We start from the raw sequence: 19,836 nt of genomic DNA, 5'->3' as shown, positions 1-19,836 counted from the left end.
CTAGGAGAACAAGGAGCCACCTTGTTGCTTGTCTTGCAGCTTGGTGGGAAGAGGCACCCCTGCCCCGTGCCCCCGCTGAGACACACAGGGAGCAGTGGACCCCTGAGCTCTCGTCTGGAAACTGTCTCGATGCTTTCGGCCATACGATGACAGTGGGGAGATCTCTCAGCTATTGTTTAGTCTGTGGGGAGGAGGCTCTGGTCAACCCTGTCACCTCAAAGGCATCTTCTAATCTCGTTCCTCACCACCTGTCCTCCACCTTATACCTGGCCCGGCCCTGTCCCCAAACACAAATACACTTCAGCCAACAGAGGCACTCGGGCGGCACACATTTTGAGGAGGCGAGGGGTACAGGGCACAATGGGGACTAGGGTCTGGTTCTGCTTCTGTCACTCACAGGCTACGCGACTTCAGGTCTGTTTCCTAAGCTTTCTGGAACTTTCTTCACCCATGGGTAGTATGAACACCCACCTCACAAAACTCTAATGGGTACTTAGGGGGCGGTGTCTGCTCCCAGCCAGTGCACGCTGAATGCCTGCAGAGACACTGCCCGGATGAAAGGGAGGAGGAAAAAGGGCCCCCAGCCAGACAGCTGACAGGAACACCCAGACGCCGGGGGAGTGAGCGCTATTCTGGCTTGCCGCAGAGGTCTGGAAGGGACCCTCAAACTGAGGTTGCTGGACTCAGGGATGGGGCCCCTCGAAGGGCTGGAAATTGCACAGGGGAAGGTGGCTTTGTGGCAGAGATGCCATCATATGGCTTCAATCTTCCCAATGGGAAAGCCCCCAGGATGCCAAGATGCTGGGCTGGCCTGGGAGGGGCCTGCAGGCAGGTGAGGCCAGCCTGGCGCGCTGGCGCCCCCTGCAGGCTGCCCTTCCCGCCAGGAGGGCACTGGACTCTGCAGACCAGGCCGGGAGGGTAGGGAGGAGCAGACCGGACCGCATACCTCCCCCCACCCCCGGCGGGGAGAGGGTGACATGGGGTCCGCTCTTCACTCTAGTTAACCCACTGACCAATCAGTCGGCAGCGGGCAATTAACAGGCACTCCGTATGGCCAGCATCTGCTTTAGAATAACAGACACAGAGACACAGACTTGGAGATCGCCCTTCTGACCCCCTTATTTTACAGGTGAGGAAGCCACCAGAAGGGTGAGAGGACTGGCCTGAGGTCACCCAGCTAGAGAAATGCAGGGCAGGGGCTAGAGCTGAGCACGCTGCAGCCGGTGGGGGGCAGGGGGGTGTCTCCTATACCACACCTGTAAGTCCCCTACAGAGCAGTGCCCCAGCTTTTCTTCCCGCCCCTAGGTGTCTCCCAAATATTTTCTAGGCTCTCCTCGGTCCTGGACCCCCACTCAACCTTCACAAGCCCAAGGCGCCCGAGGGGCTGAGGGAGCCAGACAGAAGGAACCATGAGCCCTGCTGCACAGCGGGGAAGCCAACCCCCAGACCACATGAGGACACCGAGGTCCACAGCGGGTGGAGCTAGGCCAGATGCTGGCTTCAGACTTCTGTCTCCTGCCCTAACCCTTGAGGCAGGCCAGAAAATATGTGCTGGGGGAGGAGGAGTAGGGGCTCCTGCAGAGGAGGGGGAGATAAGAATGGGTAGGCTTTGTGACACTGCCTGGCCCCGCGGCCTCGCGCACAGCCTGCTCCCTCCCTGTGGGCTAAGTGGCTGCTGCAGGAGGAGGGGACAATAAGATAGCATGGCGCTGCACGTCTGCGTGTAGATAAGTGCGAGGGCACCCACCTACAGGCTGCCCTCGGGGGCAGCCGATCCACAGAGAGGGGCTGAGTGAGCCACAGGAGGTAGGCACCTGGGACCCTGCCCCTGACTGCCAGGCCCCAGACTATCCGCCTCAGTGACACCCAGGCGTCTGGAGCCCACCCCCCCCCCCCTCCAGCAGGCTGGCGTGGGCCCCAGAGGCAGTGGTCCTCCCTGCCTCTTGCCCAAGATGGACTGAGGCCCAAGGTTGGCAGGGACTCGTTGCTCTTAAAGGAGAAGTTTTAGTTCTGGGTTAAAACCGTCTTGGCCTGCGATGGCAAAAAGCAAGTGCCAGCAAATGAAAGGGCCAGTGTGGTTACTGTGGCCTGGGGTCACGGCCTGGCTGGGCAGCCTCACACCGGGGCTTACTGACACTGGGGGAGCCCCCAGCACTATCCAGACACCCTTGCCAGGCTCACAGGGCAACACGCGCCTCATCCCACACAACTATGTCCCGCCCCCCCCCCCCCCCCCCCCCCCCGGCTCCTCTCATCTACAAGCCTTTGCTCTGGCTCCTTCCACGTTTCCCTCGGGCTCTCCAAATCCTGCCTCTTTTTTCATGCCACCTCCTCCAGGAAGTCTTCCCTAGGTGCTAGCACGTAAAGGCCTTGCCCCCTCCTCTGACTTTATCTAAACTTCTCTCCAGTTGAGCTGGCCTTGCCCCTCCAGCAGATTTCTAAATACCTGGTAGAGGCCAGTGGCCCCTGCTTTGCTGGGGTTTAATAGTGCTGAGCATGGGGCACCCAGCAGGGACACAATGCCAGCCCCGGGGTCCCCGTGAGGGCTTTCCTTGCTGCTGGATCCCTGGGTTATCCACAGTGCCATCGCTGAATCCCAAGTCCTAGCGTGAGTCGGTGGCCCCTAGGCTTGTAGAAGGTCTGTGTGGGGCCTCTCCTAGGAAACTCGATGAATAATAACAGAAAGAAAAAAGAATGCAAAAAGAGAAACATGATTTTATGAAATTCAGAAGTTCCTCTTGGAGGAAGAGCCTTAAGAGGCTTAAGTGGCTTAAGAGCCACAGACAAAATGATCCGTGTTCCAATAGATTTTAACCATGATTATGTCTGTGGGGTAAGCAGGTGCAGGACACAGGTTTTATTACCCATTTAATGAAGACTAAGTGGAGGGTGGCTGGCGTGTGAGATGGGCCCAAAGTCGCCAGCTGAGCGGTACCAGAACCAGGGTGAGATGTTAGACCGGGTGGGGGTTGGACTCTGGGCTTCATCAATGGTTTCTTATGCCACAAGGCAGGAAGTCATCCAGAGGGAGTCTCTGTGGCCTGCAGGCTGAGTTCCAGGTGACTCTGCTTCTATGCTGCATTAGAGACACTATTCCTTTCGTCAGACGTTTTCAACACCCAGAGTAATGGAATAACTACCGTCTCTGGGGGTCGGTGGCAAGTGTGAGTCCAACATGTGGAGCTCTGATTTATATGCAGCTGCTCAAGAATAGGCTTATTCTGATTACAGGTATATCCAGAAGCTTTCGATGGAGTCCAGCCAGCCCCAAATCCCACCTATGCTACCCCCACTTGGGTATCACCCCTGTTCAGAGGCCCATCTGGGCACTACACGGTGGCGTGGGGGCTCTTGGGTCCTCTCTGCTTCATCGGTCCGGATGCAAATGATCCAGGCATATGTACATACATGGTGTCGCAACCTCTCTGGAACCTGGTTAGTTGTAGTTGGGACTGTCAACAGTAGGTTGATCTGGGAGGCAAGGGGCTTCCCCAGGGCTGGGTGGCCACCCCAGGAGGGGACTGCTCTTGACCGAGCATGTCTGTCGCCACGTATCAGAGATGACTGCCCTCTGTGTTCTAGTATCTGGAAGGACACCAAAGGTGTAAGTTGCTCCCCTAAAGGGGCAGCCCACCCCCTTCCTGGCACTGTTGGCTGTAACTGGGGTTGAGGTGGGGCCAGGAAGGGGCTGGGACTGTTTCTCCCTGGAGACCCAACTCCAGGCATGAGGCCGTAGGGATGGAGACTCAGGGCACAGGGAGCCCTGATTCTGAACTTTGGCTTCACTTCCCGGGTGAAGGGTGCACTTCCTGGGTTGATGGTTCTGAGGCTGCCCCCAGAGTTCCTATGCTGGAAGGTGACCTTGAGGGGCCACACAATCCAGCCTCTGTTTCATGATTGAGTGTCACCGTGTCTTCTGGACAGAGATGCACCAAATGGGGAAGAGTCTAGAAGAAACTAGCAACGGGGCCTCTCATTGTTTTGCATTGTTCTCACGATGCCCCTTGGCCCAGAAGCAATGGAGGCACAGAAAACCTCCCACCCGCTTCCTTGCATTGCACTCTGTATCCCGGGATGCCCGGTGATTGCTCAGCGGCCATCTGGAGGGGCGCTGGGAAGACTTCTGTCCACTTACAGGGACCTCTTATCTGTCTAGGGAGATGCAAGCCAGCTGCCCTGAAAGCAGCGAGTTCAAACCAAGTGTGACCCCCTTGCTGGCCGTTTACATCACTGTCCTGTCGTCCTTTTTCTGTGCCCCCAACTCTTAACTGGATAAGTCACCCTCACCCACACCAGGCATCCAGAACACAGCCTGTGCACGCAGGGACAGGGGAAGGAGTGGGGAGGGGAGATGTGCGGGAGCAGCATGGGAAGGGCACGGGACAGACTGGACAGAGTCCTGTTCATTCTCTCGGCAGGTGGCTATGTGCTCCGTGCCCCCACTGGAACAGAGGTCACGTGCCTTTGGCTAGGAAGCCTGTTCATATGGGGGCCTCAGTTTAAAGATTCTCTACTGACTCCTTGCTGTTGAAGCTCTTGGCACTTGAGAAGGATGGAGAGCAGAGGAAGAATGGTACATCTCTCATGCTGGCCCGCTGGCCCCGCGGCAGGCAACCCCAGCTTCCAGCCTCTGGATTGTGGGGGGGGTTGGTGGCTGGAGTGCGAGGGTTCCATGCACCAAGGGCTGGGGAGCGGGTTCCGGGGTGGGGGGGGAGGGTGGGGGAACCAGGCGTTGCCCCCCGCAGCTTAGATCTCTGAGGGGCGGGCTCCAATCTGCATGTGCTCTCTTTACAAAGAGATGACTGTGGCCACCACCTAAAACCCCTGGTTCTCTAATGTAAGAGATTTCCAAGCGTAACATCCTACAACCCATCACATGCGTCTTCCCAAAGCACGGCTTCTGTTAACCTTCCTGGGCCTCCGGTCTCGCATCTACAGGATGAATGGGTTGGGTGGGTACTCTATAGGTCCTGCCTTCAGGTCCATGCTGTTCTGTGATTAAAAAATAGTTTTTTTACATGTTTATTTATTTATTTATTTTTGAGAGAGAGAGAGAGAGAGAGAGACAGTGGGGGAGAGAGAGAGAGAGAGACAGTGGGGGAGGGGGGGGAATGAGCGGGGGAGGGGCAGAGAGAGAGGGAGGGAGACTCCGAAGCAGGCTCCACACTATCAACACAGAGCCCGATGTGGGACTCGAACCCATGAACCATGAGAACAAGACCTGAGCCCAAATCAAGAGTTGGTCGCTTAACTGACTGAGCTACCCAGGTGCCCCTGTTCTGTGATTTTTAGATAACCTGGGCATGCTACAGCTCAAGAACCAACAAGGGCTCCCTGGTCCTACTTCATAAAGTCCAAACCCTTTTTGTTCCACCTTATGGACTTCTTCCAGCTCTCCACTTACACGTTGACTGCAGGCCAGTCTCCCCACTGTCCCTCACCTGCACCATTTCTTTGGGTCTTCACTCATTATATTTCCCCCATCAAAAACGACCTCCCAGAAAACAGTTTGGCAGTTCCTAAAAAGTTAAAAATAGAATTTCCACGTGATTCAGCAATTCTACTTCTAGGTATATTTTCCAAAAGATTGAAAGAAGGGGCCAAACAGACACTTGTACATACACATTCATGATGGTGCTACTCACAAAAGCCAGAAGAGGAAACAACCCCAGTGCCCATCGATAAACAGATAAACGGATAAACAGAACGTGGTGTAACCACACCCATGGAATATTATTCGCCCGGGATAAGGAAGGAAGTTCTGACACATGCTCCTGCGTAGATGAACCTCGAAACCGTTTTGCTAAGTGTAATAAGCCAGACACAGAAGGACGGCTATTTTATGATCCCACTTCTGTGGGATCAACGAAAGCCATGTTGATAGAAGGTGAGGGGGCTGGGGGGCCGGGGGGTTACTGCCTGGTGGCCACAGGGCTTCTGTTTGGGATGATGAGAAGTTCTGGGGGTGGATGGTGGGAGTGGCTGTGCAACCTTCTGGCTGTGCTTGGTGCCACTCAGTTGTGCACTTAAAACATGGCCCAAATGGTGCATTTTATGTTGCACATACTTTATCACAAGAAAACAAGGCCAAATGAAAAAAAAAAAAAACAAAACAACCAACCAATCCAAACCAAACAAGCCAACCATAAAACCCTCCTTCCCTCTCTGCTTCTCAGCCCCTCCTGCGGAGCCCAGCTCCCTTGGCAAGCCTTCCTCGCCCTGCTAGGCCATGCGGCTGGGGTGGGCCTTTGAGCGCTGCAAGCCATAGGGAACAGCAGTCCTGGGGACTCCTTGAGGAGGAGCTTAGACAATCCCTCAAGACTATTTACTTCTCTTTGAAAGAATGACCTTCGGCCGCCATCCCCTCCCTGCCTTGGGGAGGGCCCCTCTTCCTTGGTGGTGGCTGGGGAGCCTCCCTGAGCCAGGGACAGGGTGGTGAGCAGTTACATAACCTGCAGGGAGATTTTTTCCATCGGCCCAGGCAGTGCCAGCTTTCCAGAGGCGGCCACGGCAGGTAGAGGCGCCCTGTCTGGGCCGGCCGTGCCTGGGCAGGGCAGCGATGCCGTGATCTGGAGCGGCTTAGCATAGCTCAGATTCCCAGCGGCGGCTGGGGGCCGGGCGCTCGCTGAGCTGCGGGGAGGATCTGCTGTCTCCTGCTGGCCTGGCTCTGGGAAGGGGGAAGGAGGAGGTGCTGGGGGTGAGCCGCCAGCCAGCCAGGGGTGACCCTCTGGGGCCCAGGACACCCGAGCTGGCCTTCTCCGATAACCCACTTATCGGCAGGGCCTGCCTCGGCATGGCAGCCTCAGACGGGGAAGCGCCCAGCCAAGTTCTATGAGGGGATTTAGCAGGGAAAATGAAGCCGGGGGTGGGGGTGAGGCTGTGCAGGGAGGAGGACATGGCCTGGCAAGAAACACAGGTGATGGTGAAATAATCCCTGACTCGGGTAAAGTTCCCCTGGCCCAGAGATGGGCGGGAGCAGGACACTGAACTGTTCCCTTGTGTTGCCACCAATGTTCCTTTGTCCCCGCTAGGCTGAACTCCTGAACCAACCATCTGATGCTTGCTGAGTACCTGCTATGGGACGGCACGGTAGTGTGTGTGGGGGGGGGGACACAAGGATGACAAGGACACAGTCTTTGCTCCCAAGGCACCAGGGGACACAGCCTCCAACAAGAAAACCGTAATGGGCAAGCCGCTGTTCTGGGCTCCTTCTGGGACTTACTGAGGGTCAATGATCACTTTCTTCTCTCTGCTTATTTTCCAATTAAAAACTCAAACTGCTTTTTTTTTTTTTTTTCCTGTCCAAATTACAGGTGGCTTCTGTCCCACTCAGTATTCCAAAGTTCTAGAGGGGGCCTTAGATTCAGCACTTTTGGAAGCCACCTCCTGCTTCCCCTCTACCCCACACCATGTTGAACAGTCAGAGGCAGCTGGAGCCTCAAAAAAGACACTCAGGCTTTGGACGCTACCCTCACCTGCACCAAGTGGGAGAAGAGGACCAGAGGGGTGGGCAGGTTAGGAGAGATGACCCATATACGGGCTCTGCCATTGTGGAAGGTAGCCAGCAAAGGCTTCATTACGTGTTTGTTGAGAGGAAGAGATGAGGGCTGCCAGAAAGAAGGTACGATCTGCTCATTCCAGAGCAAGCGTGGGCAACAAGTAGGTCTCTCTGCTTCTGGTAGGGTGGACTGGACCTTTGGTATCAGCCAAGCACCGGCTCTCCCTGGTGGGGTAGCTGTGCCTGCTGCAGCCTCCTTTGAAGAAGGTCAAGGTCCTGGGGTCTCCCGTGACACGCGAGGCAGGCTTGCCTGGTGCCCACCATTTGGGGGGAATGCATGTGCCGACTCCGCATGGCCCTCACAGGGCAAGGACTTCGGCATGGGCAGAATGACTCAGGGTGCTGACACCAGCCAGCAGGTGGGGCGACATTTTTTTTTTTTTTTAAGAGAAAAAGACCTTTTGTGGGTCTTTGCAAACACCATCCACAATCTGCCCACAGGGAAAGCTGCCTGAGTTTGCCTGTGAGCCCTTTGCTTGATCCCCTCTTGATTTCTAGCAACCAGTGGAGGGGAACTCGGGGTGGGTACAGCCCAGGGCTTTGCTCAAGCTCTGGAATGCACAGAACAATGTGCTTCTATCCCTGGGTATGCCTGGCTTGGGCCAACAGTAAAATTAGTTTACATGCCTGGAGTGCACGTCGGCTCAGCGGTGGGCATGCAGAAGTAAGGGAGGTCTAAGCAGAGAGAGAGGGTTCAAGGGGGAGAACCGGGTCTCACCTCAGGAATAGCAGCTGTGTGGTTCATTTGGATAAAGCAAATGGCGATGTAAAGGTGTTTCCTCAGACACCCCCAGCCCTCCAGTGGCCCAGAAAGCTCAGACTCAGAGACTGCTGGAAAGGCAGTGGGATTATTCCAGAAGGGTGGATTTTGGAATCCCCACGGATAGCTTCATGAGACAGATTCCTGACTTTCCCAACTTTCTGGCCCTTACACCTTATCTGGGCAGTGGCATGGGAGCCAGGGTGCCGGGCTGATGGCTCTCATTCAGCCCTATGACTTTGGGTAAAGCTCGTAGCTTTCCTGAGACACTTTTCTCATCTGTGAACATGGGAAAAGATTCCGGCCCCGGAACCCGGCTCGGAAAGAGTCTTGGCATTCACTCACAAGGTGCTCAGGAGTGGAGAAGCTCATCATACGCCAGGGAGCACTGGGGCCTAATACTGAGGGCTCCGTCTTTCCCCTACGAGCATTTCCCGAGCACCTACTACGTCCAAGTCATGATGCCAGGAGCTGGGGACCAATGCTAACTCAGCCAGGACTTCTGCTCTTGAGCAGCTTTCATTTAGAACTGGTTACAACCCCAAGAATCAGTGTTAGCTCCTCTCCTCCCTCCCCCCCTGTAAAAGATGGGAGTTAGGAACTTGAGGCTCCAAGTGGAGAGGAACAAGTTTCATTTTCCCAAAACCTTGAGATCACCAGGAGAGAAGGAGGTTCTCTCTGATGAGTGGAGTTAGAGGGATGGCCCAGTGCCAGTGCTGGCCCCAAGCCAGCAAATGTGGGACCAAGACAGGGGGCAGAGTTTGAGAGAAACGGGGCAGGAATAGGGTGTATGTGTCACTCACCCTGAAGACGCATATTATGTTCTGACTTACTGATAGAGCAGCCAGACCAGAGAGTCTTCAGTGTATCTTCTGGGCCTAAACCCACAGTTGAAACCACTCCCAGAGACCCCGCAGAAGCCCTGTGCAGCCCCCAGGCACCACTCAGTGGAGTTTCCGTGTTTCAAAAGCTCCAAACACAGTGCTTACTGGTGACCTCGCCTGAAACACAAGGGTTTATCTGCTCTCTAGCTTGAGGCCAGCTTTTTAAAAGACAATCTTATAGAAGGTGCTGGTGGAGAGCAATTTATTTTGAAATCTGGTCAGATGCCAGATTCGGAGTTGGCATTTTTTCACAACAGCCCCGCTGTGTTTACGACTTGAGTTGGGATGAGTTGTTTTTTTTTTTTTTTTTTTCAAAAAAGGTATCGCATCCTTCTGTTAGATGTGTTGTTGGCAACGGTTGCTAGGGAGAGCTGGGGTCAATTACAGACACACTGATGCCTGCTCTAATAATACTTCGCTCTGCATAGCTCAGATGCAGACACCTCTTGGCTAAACAGGGCACACACATTTCAACAGAGGAGGGCTTGAACTTGTACTACCCAGGCATATCTTGGAGAAGGAGCACTCCCTGAGCCCAAGTGGAAGGCTTGGGGTGGTGACAGGGCAGTGCCGGGTGGAGGGGCCTCAGGCCTCCAATTCCTCTCATTCCAAAGGTCCCATAAAAGAGGCATGCTCATTCTTCCCTGGGTGAAGCTGGAGCCTCCCCCGCCACCCCTCCGCCCTATTATCATTCCACTATTCCCTGGTGACGATCAAGGCGAGTTTTGGTGACTTCCATAACCCAGGGGTCCTGGGCAACCCATATTCTCCCGGAAGTCAGAAAGCATCCGCGCACACACTCTAGTGGGTGTGGAACCCCGCAAAGACGAAGTCGGGGGCTGGGTGGGAGAGGGGGAGTGAGGCGGGCTGGGCAATGAAACAAATCGACTTCCCAGCTTTTACTGGGTGGCCCGGCCTCTGGCCCACTCCCGACAACGTGGGCTGAGAGTGAGGTCCTTCTCCTGGAACATACGATCACTGCCCTGACAAACGTCGGAGGCCAAGAAAAAGAAAAAGGACGTAGGGAGACAATCTGAGGACAGAGAGAAGTAGGGTCAGTGGCGAGGAGAGGCAGCTCTGGGCTCCCACCGGGATGACTTGGTTAGTGTGGAGGTGCTCCAGGAGGAACCCCAGAATGGGGGAGAGGAGTATAAGAAAGGGCCCCCGGGATCATCCAGAACAGCTTCCTCACTGCCCGGAGGTGAACCCGAGGCCAGGCAAGGTGAAGGGACTGTCTCAGCTGCCCCGTCTCCTGCTTTGGTGTTCTCCCACCAGCTCGAGCTCCGCGTCTTTCCACATTACTCAGCAAAGAGTCCAGTACCTGGTACAAATTTCTCGACTGGCTCACGGGATGACAGGCAGGGCCAGCTGGTTCGTAAGTGACAACAGTGGCACAGTCAGGGCATCTCTGAAGTGTCTTCCTGACAGCGGTGCTCGGCCAGCTACACAGCAGAATCACGGGGGAGTTGTCTTTCAAAAGGAAGGCCAGCCTGTCCCTGGAGAATGGAATTCGCCCGGTCTGGGGTAGGACGCCTGCAACAGTGTATCTTACAAGGTCCTCTCCATACGATTGTCACGGGCAGCTAGGCCGAGAACCACTGGCCTAACGAAAACCTGATGGCTGAGACTCACCATTGCCAGGCCAGATTCCCACACTGCACGATCACACCGATAAAAGACTGTGCCTCAGTTGGCCTATTTGTGACACTGAGCCATCACCGACAAACCATCAGGCGTCCCATACAATGCCTTGCTACTCAGAGTGCGAGGTCTCTGGGCCACCAGCACCCAGGAACTTGCTGGATCTGCAAACTCTCGGGCTGCACTCAGAGCTACCAAACCAGAATCTGCATTTAAATGAAATCCCGTGTGATTCAAAAGCACGTTCAAGTTTGAGAAGCGCTGCTCTGATGAGAGGCACTGATCTGATGCATTTAAGAAATGTCTGTTATTATAAGTAGAATTTTGTTTACAAGAACACTAGGAAAAGGACCACGTTTAAGGCAAAAAGACTCGGTTTTGATGTAAAAATTGGGGACCATTTCTGGGCTGTGGGACTGGTGACAGGGGGTCTACTGAAACCTTAGGGTCCCTGGCATCATCATGGCTCATGAGGGCAGTGTTCTGGGTTCCTGGAGCTGACGATGCTGAGTCTGGCTGGGAAGGGTGAAAGGTCCTTTGACCTCCGCCTGGCCCCAGTTACGCTCCATGGGGTCTGCACCCCAGCTTGGGGGGCAGCTCTCTCACCTCTGCCACAGCACCCACTACGTCAGAGCCTGCCCCTCCCCCTATGCCGCCAGCTCCTGCTGCTGAAACCTGGGGCAGCAAAAAGGAGCACACCCAAAGCCAATGCCGAGAGCTGAGTTCACAGGGCGCTTCACACCCTTGGCACATTGCGGCCAGCATCACTAAGCCGGGCCTCTGACGTGGAGGAAGCCGCCTAACTGACCACAGCGGGGACGGGGGGGCATCTCAGAGGCCACGGAAGGGGGCTGGCTGGAGACCCGGTGAGCTGTAAGAGGATGGGAGTGGAGAGTGAACCACAGAGGGAGAGAGGGAAGGGGAGAGCTCTGGGGGGCCGGGCTGGGGCTGTCTGCCAGGGGATACAAATCAGGTTTGCCAGAAAATGAAGGCAAGTAAAGAAAGACACCCCTGTGGGCCTTAAGAAGGAAAGTGGGGTTTGATGACCCATGCCTACTTCCCTCTTTTCTTGTACCTTGTGAGTCTGGGGTGATGAATGGCCATGAATCAATCATGCTGCCTGGAAAGCTGACTTCAATCTGTCCCCTCCTCAGCGGCTGGGAGAAGCAGCAGGGCCCGAGGAGGCCCAATCAGACCCATGGGGAGGTGGCTTCCTCTGGGCCTCGCAGTCAGGGAGTTGATCCGTCAGGAGCTCGGGGCAGCCGCACACGCGCACATCCAGTCTGCCCTCCATGGGAGCCTGAAGGGCCTTGAAAGTGAGCGTCTGGCTCAAGCCCTTCGAGGGGTTCTCTCCTTAGCTTACGCAAAAGCTGGGGCTGCGGGTGGGGAAGACGGGGTGAGTGGGGGCCAACGGGGGACATTTAGGTTTCTAAATACCTAATCCACAAGTGCTCTACCCAGGCAAGTGGCAGATGTGGGGCTGAGAGCCCTCCTCTGTTCCAGGGACAAGATGGCATCAGTAGGGCCGTCTCCCAAAGCACATGACGTACCTGTCCTTGAGGCACACTAGGGGGTGGGCAGGTTTCTGAGGACCAGGGGCACCCGGGACTGTTTCCTGCAGTGGAAGGGCCCAGGGAAAGTGAGGGAGGAGGAGGCTTGCGAGGGGCCCCTCGTGCCCCTCCTCGAGGCCCCCGCCTCATCGCCGGCAGCACAAAACCGTAAGGTCCCCTGATGGGCATCAAGCAGCCAAGCCACGCACGTCCCAGCGGGAGCCGCAGAGGTCCAGTTCCAGCTGATGACCCCTGAATCAGGTCGGAAAGCCCTGTTTCCCGGCTTTCAGGTTAGTGTTCTTGCCCTGAGCTCGTGTTTGCCAAACCAGGCCTCTCGGCATACTAATTCCAGAAGAAGTTATTAGCTGGGGGATGCAAAGGAGACTCTGTTGAGTTCAGTGCGGCCAAACAGGTTCCCTTCCTGCTGTGCTGAGCCAGCCCACTTTGTGGCTGACGGAGAGGCGGGCGCGCCACGGAGCCCCTTCTGTGGTTGAGCATTTCCCAGGATTGATGCCCTGCCGGTCACCGTGGGCAAGGCTGCTCTAACCACAGGTCATTGGAAGAAATGCCTGACCCGGGCAGGATCCTGGGCGGCCCCTGCGGCCAGCTGCCCTTCCCAGCTGGGTGCGTCTCGTCCTCACGCCCTGTATGTCTGTCCGCCACTGGTTCTGGCTGGGTTACTTGGAGCTGGCAGCCGTTGTCTAGAAGTCTTGTCCTATCCTGGCCCTTCTCGGAAAAAGATCTAAATCCAAGGCGAATGGCCGATCCCGGCCCTGACTCCCCCATGCTTGGCAGGACGTGGCAGGCAGGCCGCTCCCGGCCGTCACCCTCCACACTCTCCCAGGACATTCCGGCCCGTGAGGAACATGCCCGATGTGCAAATCCCTCAGGTAATGCGGGAATTCGTCACCAGGGGAGTGTGGGCGATCCAGGAATGGGAACCTGATCGGGGCCCGGAGCTGGAAAGAAGCAGGCCAGGCTGGCCAGCGAGGGCTCGGGTTGCAGTGAGCAGGCTCTCCCCAGGAAGAGGGGAGGAGGGCGGGGATGGAGCCATGTGGGCAGCATGTGGGGGGGCGGGGGCTCCCTCCTCCCTGTTTTTTAGGAAGAGACCTTAGACTTCGAACCAGGTGGTTAAGACCAAGGCAACCACATGCCTTGGTTTACGCCTGGTGTCTGGGCGTAATTACAAACGGAGCCCTCGCGACTCTCAGGACGGTTGCAGTTTGGATGACTTGTCACACGGTCGCCCTTGTTCAGACAGACCCGCAGGTGGTCTCTGCCCGCTCTGCACCCCTGCTTTCCGAACCGCCAGGCTCTAGTCTCACCTCACCTGGGCTGGAAACTCAATTCACATCTCAACTAGCCTAAGGTACAAAGTCACACTACAGAAGACTTTTCTCCAGCCAAGAGGCCCCAGCCATGGTGGCCATGCCGGGCCACCAGCTACCTCTCCTCTGATGCCACCAGTTTACCGGCTACCACCCGTGACAGAAGGGCAGGGATCGGCCTCTGGCTCGTGGGACGGAACGGCGCTGGCCTTAGTCTGCGCACCCACACCCATACCGACACTACACGCTCGCGGTCACGAAACCAGCACTGGATGCGGGGAACCCATGGAGGAAGAAGTGAAAAGGGGGGGAGGAGGGATTTTGAGCGGGAAGGCACCGAGGAACAAGAGAGTCTTAGGTCGCCACACTTCCCCTTTGCCCTAAGAGTGGTTTCAGGAAGCCCAGTGTATCGGCAAGAAGATCACACCTTTCCTGCTCAAAGCCTTTGCACCTTCTGCTCAGCTCCAGCCACACCACCTCCAGGGCCTGGGGGTGGTGGTCCGGGGCGGGAGGAGGAAAGGTGAAGTCTACACCCGGTTCACGTCTGCTCGGACGCAGAGAGGTCAAAGCACAGAGACTGGTGAAGAGCAAGCATCAACTCTCTTATCGTGGAAATAGAAAGAGGGAAAGGCTGGTTAAACACGAAACACCTATAAAATTATATTGGCCCATTGTAACCATGGATCACTCACACAAACACACGCAAATCTGGCCACTCATCCCGTGCCCCTCAAGTGCCTTTTTATTTTCTATAATTAATCGGGCAAGGGTGGAACTTGGGAAAAGTTCAACTGTGGTCAGAATCTGCAGCCTTCTCTCTAGTAATAACCCACTGGCGGGCGCGGCGGGGCGGGGGAGGGGAGGCTCAGCTGTCGGTGTCCGGTTACCTGAAGCATGTTGAGGAGCAGGCTCCGGAACTTGGTCCCCTCCACCATGAAGAGTGCCATCTTGTCGCAGAGCTTTGCGGCCGTAAAGGCGAAGCTGCGGTCGGACACGGCCTTCTGGTAGATGGTCCGGACGATCTCTCCCAGCATCTCCTCGGAGTTGGTCGAGTTCTGGGCCTCCTCCATGAAGGTGGTGAGCTTGGCATCCACGTCACTGCTGTTGTTCCGCATGCTGTTGAGGATCTCAATCAACTTGTCCATCTTGTTCTGCTGAGGGTTGGTGGTCTCCACGGCCACTTCGTCCTGGGGGCGTGGGAGACAAACTGAGTCGTGCCTGAGTGGAGCCGAGGATACCACTGGGGGTGGCCAGTGGAGGGAGGCCTGCTGCCCCCAGCAAGGACCCAGCCCTACCTTCATGAACCTGAGGTCTGGTCCCTCTGGGAATGCTGACCTCCACCTAGGACCCCCAACCACCAAGGCCCTCTGCTGACCTTTTTCTTGGCTCTTAGGGGCTGATCTTTCTTGCAAGTTCTAGCTCTTGCCCAGGATTCCCACATATATCGGTTCTGTTTGTGTACGTGCCCATCGAAGGTCTCAAGCTAGGAATGACCCGATGGGGCTTGTAAAAGATGAAATAAGGTAACAAAACAAAAAACTGGGTCAAAGAGAAAACGAGGGCAGGAAGGAGGAAAGTATTCAAAATGCCTGCTATATTGGTAAAAGGTGCCCACGGAATGGCCACCTTGCTTTCCAGGCTCCCAGATCTGGATAAACACGGCCCTGGTTTTATGTCCTGTGGAGACTGTGCTGGCCTTCTGTAACAAACGCTATACCCCGGGGAGCCCTCCAGTGTGCCACTAAATGGATGGGCACTTCTAAGAAGGAAATTTCAGACAGCAGCTAACTCTACACCTTTAAGAAGGTTCACTGCATGTAGACCAAGCCTGGACAGATCTGATAGTCTCAAAAGTATTTACTCAAATATAATGGATGGGTGGTCAAGAATGTGACTGCCCTACCTACTGGGATAGGAGATCAGGGAAGAAGGGCAGCGTCAGGGACAGAAAGTGGGGTCCCACGCTTGCCCTCCTATTCCCAACAAGGAGAGCTCTAGGCCGGGAGGCACAGACCAGAGTTCTCGAACCTGCTTTCTGCCTCTAGCTGTACGGCTGTGGGCAGTGGTTTCACTCTCTGGGCCTCGGTCTACTTCCTGGGAAGATGCGGCGGCTGGATGATGTCGAGCTTCCCCTGAGCCCTACTTATGGCCTTAGCCAATGTCCTGCTGCTCTGGGAATCCGGGAGGCCTCACCTAAGGGGAGTGCTCGAAACCCGTGTATGGGTGCTATGGACCTATCTTACCCGTTCTAATCCCTTCCTTATCCACCCACTGCCCCACCATCTGGGCCCCCGGGCAGTATATAAAATAAGAACCACCCAGGAGGTCTTTACGCATGCCATGGCACTTAATCTCCATAGCCTGTCTGCAAGGCGTGCGGTATCGCTCTCATTTTACAGATGAGTCAACTGGGGCTCAGAGAGGTTAGGGAACTTGTCCAAGGTCACCCAGCCAGTCAAATGCAGAGTGAGGAGCAGTAGGTGGTTTGCTGGACCCTAAAGCACCAGCTACATTTAGTAGGACTGGAGGGAATTTAGTGAGTAATCCCCTCTCTGTGGCCAGGCTTTGAGGAATGTGTCTCAGCGGGTCTTTAGGAGGACCCTATGCACTGTCACCACGCTGGTCACTACATGCCACCGGCCTGGTCTCCAGGCTCCCACCTTTGAGAAGGAAGGAAATGAGGGAGGCTCTCCCTCTGGACCTCACAGCTGCTTCCCCCACCGGGGGCAGCAGGGCGGGAGCTCAGGGCTGTGAAGGACGCAGGTGCAGCTTCAGGCATTGGCTGGGGAAGGGGTCTGACCTGCCTTGTCCTGCCCGAGTGTGGACCTGGGCTTGGCCTTTCAGGCAAAAGGGGGAGGAAAGAAAGCAGCGGTGAGAGGCCAGAGAGAAGCCCAGAGCTTCGAGCTCCACAGAAGCCCCACAATGAGGACTCTGTGGGGAGGGCTGGGGGCCAGCCGGCCTTTCTCAGGAGCAGTTCCTCTCCAAGGTGACCTTTCCTGCATCCCTGGCAGGGAAGGGGGGCCAGGGTGAGCACAGTGGACATGATGCTGCCGTTGACATAGCCTTATCCCTTTGCTAGAGGCTCAGGGACACGTCCCCTTGAATCAGCGAACCAGGCTCTGGGGGCCACGGTCAGGATACAGTGAAGAAAGAGAGGCTGGTGGGGGTGGGGGCAACAGTTATGAAGGCCCTTCCTCTCAGGGCTGGTGTCGGAGCAGAGTCGGCACCCGTATGAGGCTGGGGTTGAGGGCCTCCTTCAGTTTTGTCCCTTAGACGCCTCCTGGGCCGCTGGCGGATCAAGGAGGAGAATGGCAAAATCGAGACCCGCTCGCACTCTGCCCAACTCACCTTTGCTCTCGACCCTGGCGGGGACCACAGCTGGCTGGCGCTTACCTTGGGGGGAAGCATCCGTCCTTATCGTACAAGCTCCCAGTCTTTCCCAAATGCCCTTTAGCACTGTCAGGGCAGTGTTGGATCCCAGAAAATGCTGGAGGGAAGAACCAAGCCTTCCCTGCACGCTTCCCATCCCCCTCAGGTACATGCTTCTTCCTCCCCTTCCCTCCCAGGCTGCGGGCTGGTGCCCAATGCCCACCTCGGCCTCTTGGGGGACCAGAAGGTGAGGAGCCAGAATGTGCCGGAGGGGGTTCACGTACGGGCCAGTCCTCCGGTGGCCAGCAGTCCCCGAGGCAGTGGTGGCCGCCTCAAACCCGAGCCCGCCTACCAAAGTGCCTACCTCACGATGTCTTCCCTGGTACAAGAGAACAACGAAAATTCATTTACCGGTACCTTTTCTTTCAGCCTTCGCCGCAGCCTGTCTTTGGAAGACTGGAGCAGGGTAATTTTGGGCCGCTCCCCGATGCGCTCGGGAATAATACTGTCTTTACGCTTTGTCTCGGCCTCTGGACCCCCCGGCTGCAGTGGGGGCAGCCTCTCGGAAGCCACTGAGGCTGGGGCATCAGGGCTGCGGGGGGGCTCGAGGCCGCCGTGCCCGGTGTCCCCCAGGGCATCCTCAAGTTTGGGGCTCTCCACGGTCACGGTCTCTTTGGCATTGCGGTGGGCGCCTGCCTCCCCCTTGTCGCCTGGCGGGTGCTTCATGTTGCTGTGGTGCCAGCGCCGGTTCTGGCTGTAGCCGTGATGAGTGGGCCTCCCTGAGGGGTGAGGCACCGAGCCCCCCTGGTAGGATTTCTGGTGGTCCCTGTTGTGTTTGGCACTGACCGGCTGGTGGTCACCATGCTGTTGGGGCTTGTTCCCTCCCGGAGGCCTCTGCTGCCGTCTGCAAACCGAAGAGGAAAGACAGAGAGGGTCACTGGGAGGATTGTTCAGGGTCCCTGTGTCCAAACGCTGGGCGAGCAGTTCATGGAGCTGTTCATGTATTCGTTCTGTCTACCCCCTTACTGGACACCTCCTCTGTGCCCGACTCCGCGGCAGGGCCTGTGGACACAGCACAGCACGAGACAGACGGGGGGGCCTGCGATTACAGAGGAGTCAAGTCAGTCCCTGAGTTCGAGTCGTATTTTCTGCCCTTATTAGAATACACATCAGCACACGCGTGGGGAGCCAAAGTCACACGATGCGTCAGAGCAGATCGTGAATCCTCCTGACTCTGACCCCAGCCACCCAGCTTGTGCTCTTGATGCACCTGTTACCATTTTGGGACTCCTCCCAATGCGGTCTACGCACGTTCCGGAGAAGATACATACATAGACCTGTATCTGGTGACAGCTATCCTGTGAATCAATTTTTACCATCATGGCTCTTGTGAAGTTGTATCGTTTGTTCAACAATTTTGTGTGCGTGTGTGTGTGTGGGGGGGGGGGTACATTGACATTTTCACCCCCAAGCCCACAAACAAAATATGCAATAAGAAACTGTTATGCACTCAATGGTGTGTCCCCACCCCTTCAATTCACATGTTGAATACTCAATCCCTAGTACCCAAGAATGTGACTGTATTTAAAGATAGGGGCCTTGAAAGAGGGGGTTAAGTTAATCCGTTAGGCCGTTAGGGTGGGCCTCAATCCAATGGGACTGGTGTCCTTATAATAAGAGGCAATCTAGATACGTAGAGAGACACCAGGGACGTAGACACAGAAGAAAGACCGTGTGAAGATACAGCAAGACAGACATCTGCAAGAGGAGAGGCCCCAGAAGAAACAAACCAAGAAGACACCTCAGTCTTGGACTTCCAGATTCTAGGGCTCTCAGAAAAAAAGATTCTGTTGTTGAGCTGCCCTGTCTGTGGTATTTTGTCACGGGGGCCCGAGCTGACTAACCCAAAAGCGACATTTGACTCACCGATTTACCGGACACACTATTTTCTAAGCCAGAGAACATGACAATGGAACAAATCTGGGGTGTGCACAGGAGGTGAACCCCAAACATTTTGATCCATCTCTGGAAGCACTCTTGCGCTCACCCCACAGTGTTTTCCACGCCCTGACTTTATGGGATGTGCAGCTGGAGAACTGCGACCTGTCCCTTTGGTGGGGACAGCGGACCTTCACAGCACTGAATTTCATGAACCCAAAAAAGGCACTGATTTACTTTGAAACTATTATTGCTTATATAAACTCAGTTTCAATGTTCACTTGATAATTTCGTACCCATGAAAATCTGGAGGCATCTTGGACTGAGGTTAAACATATCATTTTTCCATTAAAATTAACGAAAACAATTTTTTTTTCCATTGAAAAGCTTTCCCTCCTGGCAGGGTTTTCAAGGGGAATTAAAGTTATTAAGTGGGAGACAGGTGTATAGTGTTTTGTTTCCACACAAATGGTAAAGACAACACATTGCATGTTAGAAGTAGAAATTAGGGTGTTTCTGGGGGGGGGGGACGTTTGACGATCTGTTACAAGAGCCTCTAGTACATGTAAATTGCTGCACCTTGTTAATTCCACTTGGTGGCAATTTATCGAAAGGAAATAATCAAAAGCCTTGCACAGGGATGTAGGCACAATTTGTGCATCGTGGCAGTGTTTAACAGTGAGAAACAATGTGGAATGTTAAGAACCTGGTGTTAAGACTTCACTCTGGTTGATGGAAGAAAGCATGTGTTGTCCTATGTGTAGCATGGTGCTACTTTTTAAGACAAATATTTGTATGCACAGAAAAA

The 19,836-nt window shown here is 55.4% G+C and overlaps 1 protein-coding gene across 9 annotated transcripts in view; it reads right to left on the bottom strand.

Annotated features, from left to right (window-relative positions):
- The window catches only part of CTIF (cap binding complex dependent translation initiation factor), a 293,053-nt gene that overhangs the window by 73,124 nt on the left and 200,093 nt on the right, over positions 1-19,836 (bottom strand). For 7 of the 9 annotated variants that reach the window (XM_053902678.1, XM_019464103.2, XM_019464110.2 and 4 more), the window contains 2 exons: positions 17,502-17,994; positions 14,609-14,908 (listed from right to left, as the gene is read on the bottom strand). In XM_053902678.1, the coding sequence (XP_053758653.1) occupies positions 14,609-14,908; positions 17,502-17,994 (793 nt within the window). The remainder of the gene's footprint in view (positions 1-14,608; positions 14,909-17,501; positions 17,995-19,836) is intronic. The other 2 variants (XM_019464106.2, XM_019464108.2) reach the window with 1 other exon arrangement.

The sequence above is a fragment of the Panthera pardus genome, unplaced genomic scaffold (assembly GCF_024362965.1).
Source record: "Panthera pardus isolate Hobbes unplaced genomic scaffold, ASM2436296v1 HiC_scaffold_15, whole genome shotgun sequence".
Lineage (NCBI taxonomy): Eukaryota > Metazoa > Chordata > Mammalia > Carnivora > Felidae > Panthera > Panthera pardus.
Note: the sequence above shows the minus strand (reverse complement) of the source record. Positions and strands in the feature narration are given on the sequence as shown.